Below are 19,315 nucleotides of genomic sequence, written 5' to 3'. Positions count from 1 at the left end.
TGGCACAACTCCTTGGGCTCCTGCACCCACATGGGAGACCCAGAAAGAACTCCTGGTTCCTGGTTCTTGGCTCTTGGCTTCTGATTGGCCCAGCTCTGGCCATTGCAGCCACTTGGAGAGGGAACCAGTGGGTGGAAGATCTCTCTCTCTCTCTGTCTCTCCCTCTCTAACTCTACCTTTCAAAGCAAATAATAAATAAATCTTTGTTAAAAAGTAGGTGTAAATTAGAGCAATGCAGAGCCCGGGGAATCCCGAGATTGCAACAGAAAGATGGAGTCACGCGGGCGGTGTGGTCTGGAAACATTCCAACTACAGCAAAGGAACACATGGAGAGGAGGGAAGGGCTGAGAAAGGAACTCTGGACTCAAACTCCTATTTATTACAACTCACCGATTGAGAAAGGTATAAAGGCTTCCTTTTTCTTAAATTGTCCATTCTCCAGAAAATGCTCAGGATTGAATGTGTCAGGGGTGGCCCACTCTTTGGGGTCCTTGTGCAGTGCAGTCAAATTGGTCAGGATCACAGTTCCCTAGATAAGGCAACAAAGACTCAGGTGAGGCTTGACTCATGCAACAACCCATGCAGAGGGCTCTGGGCTCCCATGCCAGAGCCTGATCACACCCTGATCTCCTGAACATTTCCAAACCCACTCCCCTGAGCCCATCCCATCATGTCCCTCTTCCTTGTATGGGCCAGCTCACAATGACTGACTATAATTGCTGGCTGAGAATTTCTCCAGCACAGTGTGGATAATCTTGACTGCATCATGGATCATCTCTACAGGGAGAGGTCAGTGTAGGACTTGGGAGGGGACAGATGGGTCAGTCAACACTAGACCAAAATCAACCTAGCTGCTCTATGAAGCAATGACTATGACAGCTCTACAAAAGTAAAGGATGTCTCTTTCCTTCATCAATGTTTCTTCCATTCTCTTCCTTGCACCGATTAGTACACCGTACCCATTTCCACAACGGGTTAAATAAAGGACTAGGTAGCCAAGTAAAAGTAATTCTTGTCCATCCAGATACATACTGAGAAACTCAGGAGACACTTAGAGTGAGGCTTTCTCCCTGTGTCTTCATACAACCCATAAGCAAGATTGAGTGATGCTACTTTAAATTTCTGTTGATTCCATCATTGCTGTTCCATGTCCACCACTGCCACCTTTGTCCAGGCATTCACCTTCCTTGCCTAGACTCCTATAATCACTTCTTCACTCTATGCCGCATCCTGTTTTACCAATTTCAATCTGCTCCACACCCTGAAAGCAGAATGAACTTCGAACATGAGATAATCATTCATGTCTCCCACTACTCCCACTTCAAACTTTACACTGTCAGTAGCTTCCCATTGCTCTTAGGATAAACACCCATTGTTTCTCCCTCTCTGGCCACTTTCCCTCTGCCTATACTCCCACAATATTGGCCTTATTTTTAAATTTTTATTAAAATAAAGAGAAGAGATTTCATGTATTTCATAGATAAACTTCTAAGAAGCTAGAAGGGAAAATGGAGGCAGGAACTCTAACCAGGCACTGTAATATGGGATTGGAGATATCAAGAGGTAGCTTAACTGCTGTACCACATACCTACACCTCACTGTCTTTATTAAGCACTGTTTGCCTTGCAAGGAATGTTCCTCAAGCTCACTGTATCACTGAGCAGCTAACTTTCAATCATCCTTTCATCATCAGCTCAAGCATCACTGCCTTTTGGAAGCCCTTCTTGACCACTTCTGCTCTTCCTCCCCCATCCAGCTGGTCGGCATCTTTATAGAACTCCGTGAATTCTTTCCTTTGGGCAATTATGGTTTGTACGAGGCACTCACATGATTCTTGTTCTCAGACCTGAGCATTCTAACTGCTTAGTGAACAAGAACTGAATATAATAAATAATAATAAATAAGAATTGCGATTTTGAGTATTTTCGGTACTATGTGCTAAAATTAAAGACTCTGCATGCATAACCACATAGATCTTAAGGAAGAGGTTTAAATACACTTTACAGGTGCAACTGTGTGGCCCAGCAGATAAGACAGTTGCTCGCAACCTATATCAAATGTGCCTGGGTTCAATACCCACTTCCAGCTCCTGAAGCTTCTCGCCAATGTACACCAGGGAGGCAGCAGGTGATGACTCAAGTAATTGGATTATTCCACCTGCCTGGATGATCTGGACTGAGTTCCTAATCCCCAATTTCATCCCCTGGCTCCTGGCTGTTGCAGGCATTTGGGGAGTAAAGTAGATGAGAGCTTTCTGTCTCTCTGCCTCTCAATTTTTAAAAAACATACTATTAAGAAAGAAAGGCATATAAGAGTGGGAATAAGAGAGGGAGGAGATGTACAGTTCGGCACATGCTCAATTGGACTTCCCCCAAACGGTAGAGTTAGAAACGTGCCAGGGGATTCCAATTCAATCCCATCAAGGTGGCATGTACCAATGCCATCTCACTAGTCAAAGTGATCAATTTCAGTTTATAACTGATTATAATGATAGGATCAAGAGTCAAAGGGATCACATAAGTCATTTTTGAGTTAGAAAAGCAGGAGGGCGGAGCCAAGATGGCGGAATAGTGAGGGCGTGCACCGATAGTCTAGGAAAAGATAGTTTAATAAAAGTGGAGTTACTGCAGCCTCAGGAAAAGGCTCGGGGAAAAATTGCAGAGGAAACTCTCCCGGGTCTAGTGGATGCGACACGGAGGACCTATGGGGAGAGCAAGGTCACCCACCGCGTGGAAGCCCAACCCCGCCGAGCCGCCACGGGGAGCCCAGCCGTGGGAGCCCAGCCGCAGAGTCAGGAGCCCAGCCGCAGAATCCACACGCCAGCGCTGAAAGGGGAGCTCTGGAAACCGAGGTGAGACAGGGCGCTGGTTGGGCACCACTGCACCAGCTGCCGTCACCCTTCCCCCAACCCACCCTGGGATGGACATTGAGACACGCACGACCAGGTGAGGGAGGAAATAGAAAATGGAACAGAGTGCGTAGCACCTGCAGAAAGAGTGCGCGATTCAGGGGGATTAATTGAGGGACTAAACAATCCAGGACCCCTCCCGCAAATTGGAGCTGCAGTGGGTGGGAAGCAGCCATCTTGTTTGTTTACATTCCGGCTTAAAGGAGAGCTGCTTCCCCTGCCACACTAACCTTCGGGGGCGGAGCCCAAAGGTGGAGTGGAGCAACACGACACCTTGCGCAGGGGTGGGCAGTGAGGGAGGGCAGCTCAAAGTCCTGACACCAGTCTACTCAAGTTACCAGAAAAAAAAAAAAATCCGAATAGCGCCCGCAGGAAGAGAGCAGGATCCAGGGGGCGAACTGAGGGATCAAAAATGCCAGGATCCTTAGGAACCACCCAACCCACAATCAGTGCTGTAGCGGGCAGAGTGCAGCCATCCTGTTTGTTTACATTTGGGCTTAAAGGAGGCTGGCCTCTGCTCCAAAGGGGGAAGCAGCAGGGGCGGAGTCCAAAGGTGGTCTGGAGCTACTTGACACTCCTCATGCAGGAGGTGCAGTGAGAGAGAGTGGCTGACCAAGGAACCCCAGGCACAGACAAGCAAGGACAAACATAGGAACAAGGAAACCGGCCCCTAAAGGGCGGAGATTGGCACCTCAAAGCCCTGACACCAACCCACGCAAGCTACAAAAAATAAATAAATAAATAAAATAAACAAAAAATAAATAAGTAAAAAATAAATAAACTCTAGAAGGCAGAGCAGCCTGCTTACACTGGATATTGGTACAGACTCACAGCAGTCTATAGCAGAGGGAAATCAACCGGAAAAACCACCCAGACAGAATGCCAAAAAACAAAACAAAAACCCACAATAAGAATACAGAAGAATATATAAACTCGCCAATGGAGCAGACTAAACCAACCATAACAGAGGCTGAAGAAGAATTTGAAACCATGCCAGAAAAAGAATTCAGAAAATTAATAATCAGATTACTTAGAAATAATGAGAAACAGTGTCGAGAGCTGAACGAAAAACAAGCCCAAGGATTAGAGATCCTAAAGAGAAGCCAGAATTCAATACTGGAAATGAAAAACTCAATTGACCATATAAAAAACACCGTGGAGTCCCTTGGAAATCGAACAGATGAAATAGAAGACCGAATATCAGAATTTGAAGACAAACTTCCAGAAATAATACAGTCAATTCAAACGCAGGAAGAAGAAATTAAAAAATTAAAAAATATGGTCAGAAACCTACAAGATTCAAGCCAACGGTGTAATGTTCGGATAATAGGAGTCCCTGAAGGGGTGGAAAGAGAGAATGGATTGGAAGGTGTTTTCAATGAAATAATATCAGAAAACTTCAAACAAAGGCAGCTGGATAACAACAGCCAAATTCAACAGATAGCCAGGACTCCGTATGGGGTAGACCAGAAGAGAAATTCACTGCGACACATTGTGGCAACACTCAGCTCAGTGACACACAAAGAACAAATCCTAAAATGTGCCAGAGAAAAATGACAAATCACATTCAGGGGTAAGTTAATCCGACTCACCCCAGACTTCTCATCACAAACACTACAGGCAAGGAGACAATGGCGTGATATATTTCAAGTCTTAAAAGACAAACAATGCCAACCTAGAATACTATACCCTGCAAAGCTATCATTTATGAATGAAGGGGAAATAAAGATCTTCCAAGACAAACAGAAACTGAAAGAATTTGTATCCACGCGTCCAACCCTACAACACTTGCTCAAAGACGTGCTGCACACAGAAATACAAAAACAAGAATTTCACTACAAAAAAAAGCGAATGTAGAGTAACATACAAACAAAGTTCAAAATACATAAACAGCTCGTTTCAGGAATCATGAATGGGAAAAGACAGCACTTAACAATAATCACAAGTGAATGTGAATGTTCTTAATTCTACTACCAAAAGACATAGACTAGCTGATTGGATCAAGAAAGAGAATCCATCCGTATGCTACCTTCAGGAGACACACCTTATCAGCAAAGAGGCATGCAGACTGAAAGTGAAAGGATGGAAAAAGATACTCCAAGCTAATGGAAATCAAAAAAGAGCTGGTGTGGCCATCCTAATATCAGATAAAATAGACTTTAACATAAAAACTATTAAAAGAGACAAAGAAGGGCATTATATAATGATTAAAGGATCTATCCAACAGGAAGTCATTACTATTATAAATGTATATGCACCTAATTACAGGGCGTCTGGCTACCTGAAAGAATTACTAAAGGCTTTAAAGGGAGATATAGATTCAAATACAGTAGTAACAGGGGACTTGAACACCCCACTCTCACCAATAGACAGATCAAAAAGACAGAAATTCAACAAAGAAACAATAGAGCTAATTGACGCTATAGATCAAATAGACCTAATAGGTATCTTCAGAACCTTCCACCCCACAGCCACAGAGTTCACGTATTTCTCCCCAGTACATGGAACGTTCTCTAGGATTGACCATATGCTAGGCCATAAAGGGAGCCTCAACAAATTCAAAAAAATTGAAACTATACCATGCAGCTTCTCAGACTATAGCACAGTGAAACTCAAAATCAACAACCCAAGAATCTCTATACCATATGCAAATATATGGAGAATGGACAACATGATCCTAAACAAACAGTGGGTCATTGAAGAAATTAAAAGAGGAATCAAAAGATTTCTAGAAACAAATGAAAATGATAACACAACCTATCAAAACCTGTGGGACACAGCAAAAGCAGTGCTAAGAGGAAAGTTTATAGCAATTGGTGCCTACATCAAGAAGCTGGAAAGGAACCAAACAAATGAACTCTCCATGCACCTTAAGAATTTAGAAATACAACAGCAAGTCAAGCCCAAATCCAGCAGGAGGAAAGACATACTAAAGATCAGAGAAGAAATAAACAGAATTGAAACAAACAAACAAACAAAAAAAACAATACAAAAGATCAACAAAACCAGGAGCTGGTTCTTTGAAAAAATAAACAAAATCGACACACCATTGGCCCAACTAATCAAAAAAAAAGGAGAGAGAAGACACAAATCTGTAAAATCAAAGATAGTAATGGAAATGTAACAACAGACAACAGAAATAAAAAGAATCATTAGAAACCACTACAAAGAGATGTATGCTAACAAATTGGGGAACCTGGAAGAAATGGATAGATTCCTGGACACATACAACCTTCCTAAACTGAGCCATGAAGATATAGAAAATCTAAACAGACCCATAACCATGGAAGAAATTGAATCAGTAAAAAACGCACTACCAAAAAAGAAGAGCCCAGGACCGGATGGCTTCGCTGCCGAATTTTACCAGACATTTAGAGAACAACTAACCACAGTTCTTTTCAAATTATTCAAAACAATTGAAAGGGAGGGAACCCTCCCAAATTCTTTCTACGAAGCCATATCACCTTAATTCCTAAGCCCGGAAAAGACACAACAGAGAAAGAAAAATTCTGGCAAACCGAATCCAACTGCACATCAGAAAGATCATTCACCCGGACCAAGTGGGATTTATCCCTGGTATGCAAGGATGGTTCAATATTTGAAAGTTAATCAATGTAATACATCACATTAATAAATTGAGAAACAAAAATCATATGATTATTTCAATAGATGCAGAGAAAGCATTCGACAAAATACAACACCCTTTCATGATGAAAACCCTAAGCAAATTGGGGTTAGAAGGAACATTCCTCAACACAATTAAGGCAGTATATGATAAACCAATGGCCAGCATCATATTGAATGGGGAAAAGTTGGAGGCATTTCCATTGAAAACTGTCACCAGACAGGGATGCCCACTCTCACCATTGCTGTTCAATATAGTTCTAGAAGTGTTAGCCAGGGCCATCAGGCAAGAAAAAGAAATTGAAGGGATACAAATGGGAAAGGAGGAAGTTCAACTATCCTTATTTGCAGATGACATGACACTATATATAGGGGACCCGATAAACTCCTATAAGAGACTATTGGAACTCATAGAAGAGTTTGGTAAAGTGGCAGGATACAAAGTCAACGCTCAGAAATCAACAGCCTTCGTATACACAGATAATGCCAGGGCCGAGGAAGAACTTCTAAGATCAATCCCATTCACAATAGCCACAAAAACAATAAAGTACCTTGGAATAAATTTAACCAAGGATGTCAAAGACCTCTATGATGAAAATTACAAAACACTAAAGAAAGAAATAGAAGATGACACAAAAAAATGGAAAAACCTGCCATGCTCATGGATTGGAAGAATCAATATCATCAAAATGTCCATTCTCCCAAAAGCAATTTACAAGTTCAATGCAATACCAATCAAAATACCAAAGTCATTCTTCAAAGACCTAGCAAAAATGATGCTGAAATTCATATGGAGAAACAGGAGACCGAGAATAGCTAAAGCAATCCTTTACAATAAAAATAAGGCCGGAGGCATCACAATTCCAGACTTCAAGACATACTGCAGGGCAGTTATAATCAAAACAGCCTGGTACTGGTACAAAAACAGATGGGTAGACCAATGGAACAGAATAGAAACACCGGAGATCAATCCAAACATCTATAACCAACTCATATTCGACAAAGGACCTAAAACCAACCCCTGGAACAAGGACAGCCTCTTCAACAAATGGTGCTGGGAAAACTGGATGTCCACATGTTGAAGTATGAAGCAAGACCCCTATCTTACACCTTATACAAAAATCCACTCAACATGGATCAAAGAACTAGAGATGCGCCGCGACACCATGAAACTAATTGAGAGCGTAGGGGAAACCCTTCAAGATATTGGAACAGGCGAAGAATTCCTGGAGAAGACCCCAGAGGCACGGGTAATCAGAGATAAAATAAACAAATACGATTACCTCAAATTGAAGAGTTTCTTTACAGCAAAGGAAACAGTCAGGAAAGTGAAGAGGCAACCAACAGAATGGGAGATGTTATTCGCAAATTACAAAACAGATAAAGGATTAACAACTAGAATCTACAAAATGATCAAAAAAACACCACAGAATCAAAACAAACAACCCAATAAAAAAATGGGCCAAGGACCTTAACAGACATTTTTCAAAAGAGGAAATCCAAATGGCCAACAGACACATGAAAAAATGCTCAGGATCCCTAGCCATCAGGGAAATGCAGATCCAAACCACAATGAGGTTTCACCTCACCCCGGTTAGATTGGCTTACATACAGAAATCAACCAATAACAGATGCTGGTGAGCATGTGGGGAAAAAGGGACACTAATCCACTGTTGGTGGGAATGCAAACTGGTAAAGCCACTATGGAGAATCCTTAGAAACCTGAATACAGCACTACCACAGGACCCAGCCATCCCACTCCTTGGAATTTACCCAAGTGCAATTAAAGGGGAGAAAAAAAGAGCCATTTGCACCTCGATATTTGTTGCAGCTCAATTCACAATAGCTAAGACATGGAATCAACCTAAATGTCCATCAATGGATGACTAGATAAAGAAACTATGGGATATGTACTCTATGGAACACTATACAGCAGCAAAAAACAATGAAATCCGGGCATTTAACAACAAAATGGAGGAAGCTGGAAAACATCATGCTGAGTGAAATAAGCCAGTCCAAAAGGGACAAATATCATATGTTCTCCCTGATCGATGGCAACTAAACGAGCATCTAAAATGATACCCATTGAAGTGAAATGGACACTATGAGAGACAATGACAGGATCAGCCCTTGTCTTGACTGTTGAGGAACAACTTACTATTCTATTCCTTTTAGTATTTTTGTTGTGGTGGTTGTTGTTGTTGTTGCTCTGTTTGTTCTACATAAGACCACTGGTTGAACTCTGTAATTAATGCACAATCATTCTTAGGCGTTTAAAATTAACAGAAAAGTGATCTATATTAAACATAGGAGTGGGAATAAGAGAGGGAGGAGATATATAGGTTGGCATATGTTCACTCGGACTTACCTCCAATGGTGGAACTAGAAATGTGCCAGGGGATTTCAAATCAGTTTTACCAAGGAGGCAGGTACCAATGCCAGCGCACTTGGTAAAGTGATAAGTATAAATACACAACCGATCAAAAAGATAGGGTATGTGTCGAAGAGATTTCACAAATAAGACCAGTGTAAGCAAATAATGAAGGCTAGAATTAAAAGGGAGAGAATGATCCGGCGGGGGAAGCAGGACACACAGCAGACTCATAGAATGGCAAATGCCCAAAACAGCACTCCTGCCTCAGAATCAACCCTTGGGACATTCGGATCTGGCTAAAAGGTCCATGAGAGTCTCACAGGCATGGAAAGCCATGACACGATGGCAAAAAACAATCTAAATGAAAGACCCTGGTGAACAAGACCCCAGCAGAAGGAACAAGCCATCAAGGAGAGAGGCGCCTTTCCCTGAAGGGAGGAAGGAACCTCCACTGTGACACGGCCTTGACTAAACAAGTTCAGAGTCGGTGAACTCAAGGGACTTCCATAGCCTAGACAGCTCATAGCAAGAGTCTCGGGTGATTGCTGACGTCACAAATAAGAGTGCCAATTGTTAAATCAACAATGGGAGTCACTGGGTACATGCTCCCCACATAGGATCTCTGTCCTTAATGTGTTTTACTATGAAACTTAAAACCACTACTAGTCGAACAATACCCTATACCTTGTGCGGTTGTGTGAATGCAGCCTGTTGAAATCCTTGCTTAGTATATACTAAGTTGATCTTCAGTATATGAAGGTAATTGAAAATGAAACTCGATAAAGGGTGGGATGGGAGAGGGAGAGGGGAGGGCCACAGGAGGGAGGGAGGTTGGGGGGGAAGCCACAACAATACAAAAGTTGCACTTTGTAAATTCACATTTATGAAATAAAAAATAAAAAAAAGGGATCACATAAAAAAGACCAGTGTCTGCTAATACTAACTGATAGAATTAAAAAGGAGAGAACAATCCACATGGGAAGCCAGATACACAGCAGACTCATAGGATAGCAGATGTCCTAAACAGCACTCTGGCCTCAGAATCAGCCCTTAAGGCATTTGGATCCAGCTAAAAAGCCCATGAGAGTATTGCAGGCATGGAAAGCCAAGACACTCTGGCAAAAAAAAAAAAAAAAAAAAACACAAAAAAAAAAACCCTAAATGAAAGATCTCTGTGAGTGAGATCCCAGCAGAGAATGGGCCAATAAAGAAGGAAGTACCTTTCTCTGAAGGGAGGAGAGAACTTCCACTTTGACTATGACCTCGTTTAAATAAGATTGGAGTCGGCAAACTCAAAAGGCTTCTATAGCCTTGGCAACTCATGGCAAGAGCCTCGGGTGATTACTGACACCATAAACAAGAGTGTCAATTGTTAAGTCAACATCAGGAGTCACTGTGCACTTACTCCCTCATGTAGGATCATTGTCCTTAATGTGTTGTACTATGTGATTTAATGGTATAACTAGTACTCAAACAGTACTTTACACTTTGTGTTTCTGTGTGGGTACAAACTGTTGAAATCTTTACTTTATATATACTAAATTGATCTTCTATATATAAAGAGAATTGAAAATGAATCTTGATGTGAATGGGATGGGAGAGGAAGCGGGAGATGGGAAGGTTCCGGGTGGGAGAGAGGTTATGGAGGAGAGGAAAGCCACTGTAATCAAAAACTGTACTTTGGAAATTTATATTTATTAAATAAAAGTTTAAAAAAAAAGGCATTTTTCCACCTGTAAAAATGGAAGCTTTGAGGTTACATAACATGCCTAGAGTCACACTGTGAGAGGACATAGAGCTATGATTTGAATTAGGTCTATCTGAGGTCAAAGTCATGGCTTCTATCTTATTCTAACATATAGTCAATTAGGATTTTCAATTCTCAGGATGATTATAAAGTTGACATAAAAATAAGAGGGAGAAAAAGTCTGCTGAACTAAACTGGTTCCCTGTAATGAAAGGAATTGCTAGAAGAATACAAACAGCATGTGTGTACTCAGAGTTCAGCACCCATCCACAAGACTGACAACCAGAAAGGCAACAGACAGTGCAGCAGCTTTCGTTCATGCTCTGCAGGCACAGGAGCAAGGAGTGTCCAATGAATACGTTCTTTTGATTCTACTTCTTGAGATTTTCCCCAGGCAACAGATGTTGGGAGGGACTTCAACAAACTGCCATAGACCCACAGAGGCTGGCCAATGTGAAGAGAGCACAAGGGGGAGGGAACTGTAAATGTGCAGTGTGAAGAAGCACTAAGGAGCACAGGACAGCTGACCCCAAGAGTGGTGGGATGATGCCGGCACTGTGGCACAGCAGGTTAAGCTGCCTTCTTCAGTGCCAGCATCACATTTGGGCAGTGGTTGAGTCCTGGATACTCTACTTCTGACCCAACTCCCTACTACTAGCCTTGGAAAGCAGCAGAAGATGGCCCAAGTCCATGGCCTCTGCTCCCACAAGGGAGACCCAGAAGCAGCTTCTGCTCCAGGCTTTGGTCTGGCTCAGCCCAGCCACTGTGGTCATTTGGGGAGTGAACCAGCAGATGGAAGATAGCTCTCTGCCTCTCCCTCTCTTTCTCTGTAATTCTAACTTTCAAATAAGTAAAAAAATAAAAGGTGGAATGCTGTTTGTGAAGATAGGGAACTTAACAGGGAAATCTGAGAAAAATTGTGGGGAGACCCTTTTAAAGTAGAATAAAGCCATTCCTGCGAAGGGAGGACAGCCCAGCACAAATAGTCTTAACAGATCAGGTTCTGGATTCCAAGGGTCGCCCAGTAGTTGAGAGATGTTATTCAAACTTAATTTCTTTGGCCCTTGACTTCCCAATCTATGGAGTGGGAAGAATACAAGATACAAGACATTTAACACACCAGGGAGTCAACAACACATATAATTGCTTATTGAGTATGTGCTCCCATCTCTCCCTTTCTAATGGTTAACACTGCACATACTTGGATTGGTTTCCTTGTGAGATAATCAGTTCCCCATCATAGGACTCTAAGTAAAAGCTGGTAAAGACCCCTTATGTTATGTTAAAAAAGCCATCATTAATGTAATGTTGCCCTAGTTGGTCTCAAATGTCTTTTCAACATTTTAAATAAGCTCTAGATTATAAAGCAGAATTTTCCAGAGTCAGTCTAGGGTTCCTAGTGCCTCTGAGATGCTCTACCAAGACGACAAATAAGTGTTCTGTAGCAACATCCGACCAGGAACTGCTGCTTGCTGTGTGACCACAAATATTCATGACATACTATAGCACAGTGAGAATGCAGAGAAGTCCCCAAAGAAAGCCAAGACAGTTCAGTCTTAGCCTCAACATATTTGACTTGGAATCTCCATTTCTCCATGACCCATGATACTTTTTTTTTTTTATTTGACAGTTATAGTTGTAGACAGTGAGAGGGAGAGACATAGAGAAAGGTCTTCCTTCGGTTGGTTCACTTCCTAAATGCCCGCCATGGCTGGCGCTGCTCCGATCCGTAGCCAGGAGCTAGGTGCTTCTTCCCGGTCTCCCATGTGGGTGCAGGAGCCCAAGCACTTGGGCCATCCTCCACTGCCCTCCAGGTCCACAGAAGAGAGTTGAACTGGAAGAGGAGCAACCAGGACTAGAACCCGGCGTCCATAGACCCATGCTACTTTTTAACATCAAGTTAAACTAATAGTCCAGGACAACACATGGAGGAAACTGGTATTAGATTAGACAAAACACACCTCTTCCCATTTAAGTTATTCCCCAGAACAAAACACGCATCAGTTTTCAGGTTCAGGCTCCCACCACATCAATGACAGGCTGGCAGATCTGAGATTGGGAGTGTTTTATTACCTTGGGCAGGTGGTATCCGGCCAACGTGGTATCAACTGTCACTTCCCTGGGCACATTCAGGGGAAGGATGTTGCCCATTCTCTGAATCTCGTGGATGACAGCATTGGTATAGGGCAGGGACTCTCGGGCGGCCATACTTGGCTGTTGCCACTGGCCAATCACACTGTCAATCTCAGCGTGGACCTTTTCTGGAAAGAAGAGGAGATTCAGTTTCTTTTAAACTTTTATACTTCTTCAAAAGATCTCACCTGTCATGCTTCAACTAGCAACCAGGTTTCAAAGAAATGAGATGGTTTTTAACCCTTCAAAAGTTTTATCTGTTAAACTGTCTGGGCCATTGCTGTGACGTATTAAGCTAAGCCTCTGCCTATGGCACCAGTGTCCCATATGGGTGCAGATTTGAGTCTCAACTGCTCGTCTTCTGATCCAGCTCTTTGCTATGGCCTATGAAAACAGTGGAAGATGGGCCAAGTGCTTATGACCCTGCACCCATGTGGGAGATCCTGTAGAAGCTCCTGGCTCCTGGCTACAGATCGGCCCAGCTCTGGCCATTGTGGCCATTTGGGGAGAGAACCAGTGGATAGACGACCTTTCTCTCTGTCTCTCCCTCTGTCCCTCTTTCTATCTGTGACTCTACCTCTCAAATAAAAAAATAATAATAATAATAATAAAAAGAAAATTTCCAACTCCTTAACTTTCCTTGAGCTTGGTGAGATTTGAAAAAGAATTACAAGAATCAATATGGCTAAGCTTGTACTAGGATCTTGTCTTAGTACATCAGGCCACTGTAAGAAAATACAAAAGACTGGGTGGCTGACAGACCACAGAAATTTACTTCTTTCAGCACTGGAGCCTGGAATGCCCAACATCAAGGAGATCTGGTTTTCTGTGAGGATCCAGTTTCTGACTCAAAGATGGCAACTTCTCATTGTGTTCTCATGTGATAAAGGAACACAGTGGATCCCTGCGGTCTGTTTTTGAAGGGTACTAATCCCAGTCATGAGATCTAATCAGCTACCAAAGGCCATGCATCCTAAAGCATAACATTGGCAATTTGATTTTAAAATATGAATTTTGAGGGGGACGTTACTCCTCAGACCACAGCATAAATACACTCATGTTTCTCAAGGAGACATATGAGGGGACTTCAACACATTTTTAGACAAATGAAAGTAAAAGACACTGCAGATTCCTAAGACCCCCTCATCTAAGAGTAGGAAGTGCACCTTGGTGTAAAACCCCAAACTGGCCGCAGGCTCTTGCTCCATGACATTACTGCTTAAGCCACTCAAAGTCTTTGAGCCCAAGTTTCCTCATCTGATCAAATGTAGTGGGAATACATTTACCTTCATCTTAAGGATTATTTAAGGTTTACATGAACTGGTTTCAGTGAGTACATTTGTTTTATATTTTCTAGAATAAGAGAAATTTTAGTTAGATACCTGGTTGTCCAGCTAAGGACTACATTTCTAGATTTTATTGTGTCTAACTGTGAGTATGTGACTAAATTACAGTCAACAAAACCTAGGCAGAATGTTTAATTCTTGGACAAGATCTTAAAGGGAGGGTGTCTGCCTCCTTCCTCCTTTCTTCTGTCCACTGCTAGAAAGGCAGCCCTAGTGGTGAGCCAGCTCAGTGCCTGGAAGGTCATCCTTCCATATAAAACAGAGCCACAAATCGGAAGCAGTTTCAAACCTTGGAGGCTTTGCAGAGCTCAGCTCAGATTTTTCTTTATTTATTTTTTTACCTCAGAGAGAAATAAGTCTTTATTATCACTTTTCTGTCCATTTTAAAAACAAAATTTTACGGAGGATTTCAAGATAGCAGAATAGGGAAGGGTGTACTGCTCTAGACTAAGGGTAAATAGTAAAATAAGAAAGTGTGGAAAGTACATTTTTCAGGGCACATTTAGAGAGAAAGCTGCAGTGGCAATGCTACGTAAGAGGAACGCCATGAATTGATGTGTAAGATGCAGATGTGCAGCTTGAACAAGGACATATCACACAACCCCAGCAGATGAGAGCCAGAGAAAGCACAAGCTTTGGAGAGTGCAGTGAAATCAGACTGCTGCAGCCCATGCCACTGGTGATGCAGCCAAAGGGAGAGCATGGAGTGAGTCTGGCCTGGAGCCCTAAGAGGGATGAGGTACCCACTGACCCAGTGAAAAAATAGGGGCACATTTCTCTCCCAAATCTTTAAATAGCTCAAGAAACTCAACAACAAAACAACACAATTAAGAAATGGGCAAAGGACTTGAATAGGCATTTTTCAAGAGGAATTTCAAATGGCCAATAAACTCTTGGCAAAATTCTCAGGATCACTAACCATCACAGAAATGCAAATCAAAATCACATTGAGGTTTCACCTCACCCCAGTTAGAATAGCACTCATAGAGAAATGCTTGCAAAGATGTGAGGAGAAATGTTCCCTAATCCACTGTTGGTAGGAATATATACTGGTTACAGCCATTGTGAAACACAGTATGTAGATACCCTAGAAATCTGAAAATAGATGTACCATATAACCCAGCAATCCCACTTCTGCGAATTTACCAAAAAAAAAAAAAATGAAATCAGCACGTGGAAGAGTTATTTGTATTCCCATGTTCATTGCAGCTTAATTCACAATAGCTAAGATATGGAATCAACTTGGATTTCCACCAACTGATGCCTGGATAAAAAAAATTATGTATATGTATACTATGGAATACTACTGTGCAATAAAAAATGAAGTCCCATCTTTTGCAACAAAATGGATGCAACTTGAAGCCATTATATATACTTAGTTACATAAGCCAGTCCCAAAAAGACAGATACCATATGTTTTCCTTGAAATCTGTAACTAATGGAGTAACTAAAATGTAATGTATTGGAGTAAAATTGACATTTTGAGATTTGGTGATTGTTAGAGCTCTTTTCTCTACTGTGGATGAACAGTGTATTCTTCTTCACATTATCTGTTGAACTCTTTACTTAGTGTAGGTATAAAGTAAACTGAAAATAGAACTTTGTAAAAATTAAGAGTGGAGGGACTTTGTGTTTCTCTGTGGGTGAAAACTGCTGAAATCTTTACTTAATATATGCTAAATTGATCTTCTGTATATAAAGATAATTGAAAATTAAAAAAAAAAAAAAGTGGGGGTAGGCTGGCGCCGTGGCTCATTTGGTTAATCCTCTGCCTGCAGCGCCAGGTTCTAGTCCTGTTTGCTCCTCTTTCAGTCCAACTCTTTGCTGTGGCCCAGGAAGGCAGTGGAGGATTGCAAGTGCTTGGGCCCCTGCACCTGCATGGGAGACCAGGAAGAAGCACCTGGCTCCTGACTTTGGATCGACATAGCTCTGGCCGTAGCGGCCATTTTGGGGGTGAACCAAAGGAAGGAAGATCACTTTCTCTGTCTCTCTCTCTCTCACTCTAACTCTATCTGTCAAATAAAAAAAAAATAAGAGTGGGAACAGGAGAGGAAGGCGGAAGGAGGGTGCGAGCATGGGCAGGAGGGAGGGTATGGTGGACACTATCACTATATTCCTATTCCTGGACACAGGAAACACATGACATTTGTGTATGTTTAATAAAATTGAAAAAAATTTAACTGGAGCATTATACATATTAATTAAAATTTACCATGTTAGCTATTTTTCAGTAATATTAACCATATTCATGTTGTTATGCAAGCAATCTCCAGAACTTTTTCATCCTGCAAAACTGAAACTCTATCTCTTAAACAACTCTCCATTTCTCCCCATCCTCTGTTCTTCCTCTGTTCTTAGCCATTGTTCTTCCTTCTGTTTCTATAAATTTGACTACTTTAGATAAGTCATATAGTAGAATTATACAGTGTTTGTGAATGGCTCATTTATCATAATGTCTTTAATATTTATTTATTCTGTAGCCTGTATCAGAATTTCCTTCATTATTTAAGGCTGAATAATAATCTGCATTTTAAGTATCCACTCAATGTGGAAGGTTCTTCTGTTGGTTTCTATCTCTGGGCTACTATGAATAAAGCTGCTATAAACATGGGTGTAAACTTCTGTCTTTTTATTCCATTGTTATTTTGGAGACAACATTCCAGAAGCCAAATCCATACTCTATATTGGAAGCTTTTGAACTTTTTAAAATAATCCAGTCAGAAATGCATTTTGCATCATGACCCAGGACATATATAAATATACACACATGGAAAACGCACATTTTTGCCCACATATAAAAGAAATAAATGTTCATGTACAAATTTATCCCTACACGTGGACTGCATTCTGATCTTTTTATCTTGTGGAAAGAAAGTTGGTCTTGTTCCACTAACTTGATTTTATGCCTCATTAATAAACTGCTACCCACAATTTGAAAAACTATATTACAGCAGTTTCCATCTCTGACAAGCTCAAATGTTTCTAGAAGCTGGAGAAAGAAAATTGACAAGTACAGTCACCATCCTGGTCTAGACTACCGTGGGAAAGCTCTGTACATGCATAGATCCCTGACTTACGATGTTTTAACCAGAAACCATACTCTAAAATTTGCTCTTCTCCTAGGCTGCCTCAATGCCCTCCTGTGGGACTGGGCAGTGGGAAGCAGCAAGCACAGCCTCCAGCCAGCCAACTATCATGTGGGGGATCCGCTCATGCTCTGCAGCATACCCCCTAGGAGTGAAGTTTAACAGGATACATGCATTTACCACTTCCGTATTTCCAACTTACGATGGGTTATCAGGACGCAACTTCCATTGGAAGTTGAGAGCATCTGTAATGTGCAACAGACACAGTAAGCGATGTGCATGAGGCCTTCTCTGGAGGAAGGAAGTGTAATAGTTCCCTAGCTAGAGAAGGGCAGCAGCATCTTAGGGAGGTAGTGCTTGAGCAGATTCTTCAGGAAGAGTGAGGAATTTCTCGTGTGGAGAAATGGGGGAAGTACATTCTTGGTAGTGGGAAGAGCAGAGGTCATGACAGAGTAGCAGGAACAAGGACTGTGCAAAGAACAAGATGTGCAATTTGCTGAAACCACCAAGGAGGGCGGGTGGTTTGGAGGCCAGAAAGGAAGGATTACTTAACAGAGAGGAAAGGTATGACTAGATTTACATGTGACAAACTCACTCTTTCTTGGAACTAATCACAGTGTTGACTGACTTCACTGTTTTCCTCCCAAACTCTGAGCTTGATGAGGACGGGGCCTCTCTGTCATGTCTGTACTCCCTGGACTCATCACACAGCAGACTGGCCCTGCTCTCCGGTTCACATCGCCTCATACCTGCTCTACCTCTCCTTCCAGTCTACCACACCACCTCCTGTCCCACCTTTGGGCAGAAGGCATGCTTCTGTCCCGTCCAAACACTCTCCCTGACAGGCTCACCTTGGATTTCTGGATAGAGGGCCATGAAAAGCAGACCCCAGCGCAGTGTCGTGGAAGTTGTCTCCGTGCCAGCAAAGAAGAGGTCCAAGGTGCTGCAGATGAGGTTTTCTTCATTGAAACTTGAAGGAGCATTATCCGGGTACTAGAAAGGACGGTGGTTATTGGCTTAGTAAGAGCATTTCTCATCACCACAACACACAAGTCTTCATTCTGGCACGTGGCGAGTACTTGGAAGGAAAGGGTCCCTGGACAAAGGACTGCACTTTGGTCTGTTCAGGAGGCAGAGGCTTTTTACTGCAACGTTGTCAGTGCTGTTTTGCTATCAAAGCTAACAAAGACCTGCCAGCACTTCGTGGGATGAAAATCAAGGCCACGGTTTCCTTTGGCCTGTAATCTGGGAGAAGCTCTTAGTATAGTGGAGACACTGGGATGCAAATAAGACAGACATGGATTTCAATATCACCACACCACTTACTAGCTGGATGGCTTAGGCAAGGTACTTAATCTCTGTACTTCAGTCCTGTTTCTATATAAAATAGAGAAGTTATAGTATGCACCCCTTCTGCTGATGTTGCAAATCATGTGAGATGCAAAAAGCATACGGCCCATGCTCCACAAGGGTTTGTACAGACGGCAGAAAGCACAAACAGAAGTCCTCTTACATACAGTTCTCACATCTCCCCATCAATCTTTTCTAGTTTAAGCCTCTCTGAGTGCATCAACAATTCACTATGACACTCTCTGATTTTATCCCCATCATCCTCTGGATGCTTCTGTTTATCAACTGTGCTCCTGCATGGGAGACCAGGAGAAGCACCTGCCTCCTGCCTTCAGAACAGCGCAGTGCACCTGCCGCAGCATGCCGGCCTTGGCGGCCATTGGAGGGTGAACCAACGGTAAAGGAAGACCTTTCTCTCTGTCTCTCTCTCACTCTCCACTCTGCCTGTCAAAAAAATAAAAATTTAAAAAAAAATTTTGTTTCCCTAAACTCATGCAGCAATTTACACCCCATAGACTTATGTTAATTTTTAGTGGATGAAGAGTGGAGGCCTGATCTAATTGTGATGTCTAGGAGGTGGGTCCAGTGGAGGTCTTAAAGTCTACCAGGGGCCTGTGCTTGGAAGGTGCTTCTCTTGAGAGGGTTGGTTAATTTTTTTAAAAGATTTATTTATTTATTTGAGTGGTAGAGTTACAGACAGAGGGAGAGACAGAGAGAAAGGGTTTTCATCCATTGGTTCAGTCCCCA

The 19,315-nt window shown here is 42.2% G+C and overlaps 1 protein-coding gene across 2 annotated transcripts in view; it reads right to left on the bottom strand.

Annotated features, from left to right (window-relative positions):
- LOC133759828 (cytochrome P450 2J1-like) overlaps positions 1–19,315 on the bottom strand; it is a 44,750-nt gene that overhangs the window by 8,324 nt on the left and 17,111 nt on the right. For both annotated transcript variants that reach the window (XM_062191434.1, XM_062191433.1), the window contains exons 6-8: positions 18,070–18,211; positions 12,727–12,914; positions 391–529 (exon numbers count right to left, since the gene is read on the bottom strand). In XM_062191434.1, the coding sequence (XP_062047418.1) occupies positions 391–529; positions 12,727–12,914; positions 18,070–18,211 (469 nt within the window). The remainder of the gene's footprint in view (positions 1–390; positions 530–12,726; positions 12,915–18,069; positions 18,212–19,315) is intronic.

This window comes from Lepus europaeus, chromosome 5 (assembly GCF_033115175.1).
Source record: "Lepus europaeus isolate LE1 chromosome 5, mLepTim1.pri, whole genome shotgun sequence".
In the NCBI taxonomy this organism is placed as follows: Eukaryota; Metazoa; Chordata; class Mammalia; order Lagomorpha; family Leporidae; genus Lepus; species Lepus europaeus.
The sequence above is the reverse complement of the archived record's forward strand: the minus strand, read 5'-3'. Positions and strand labels throughout refer to the sequence as shown.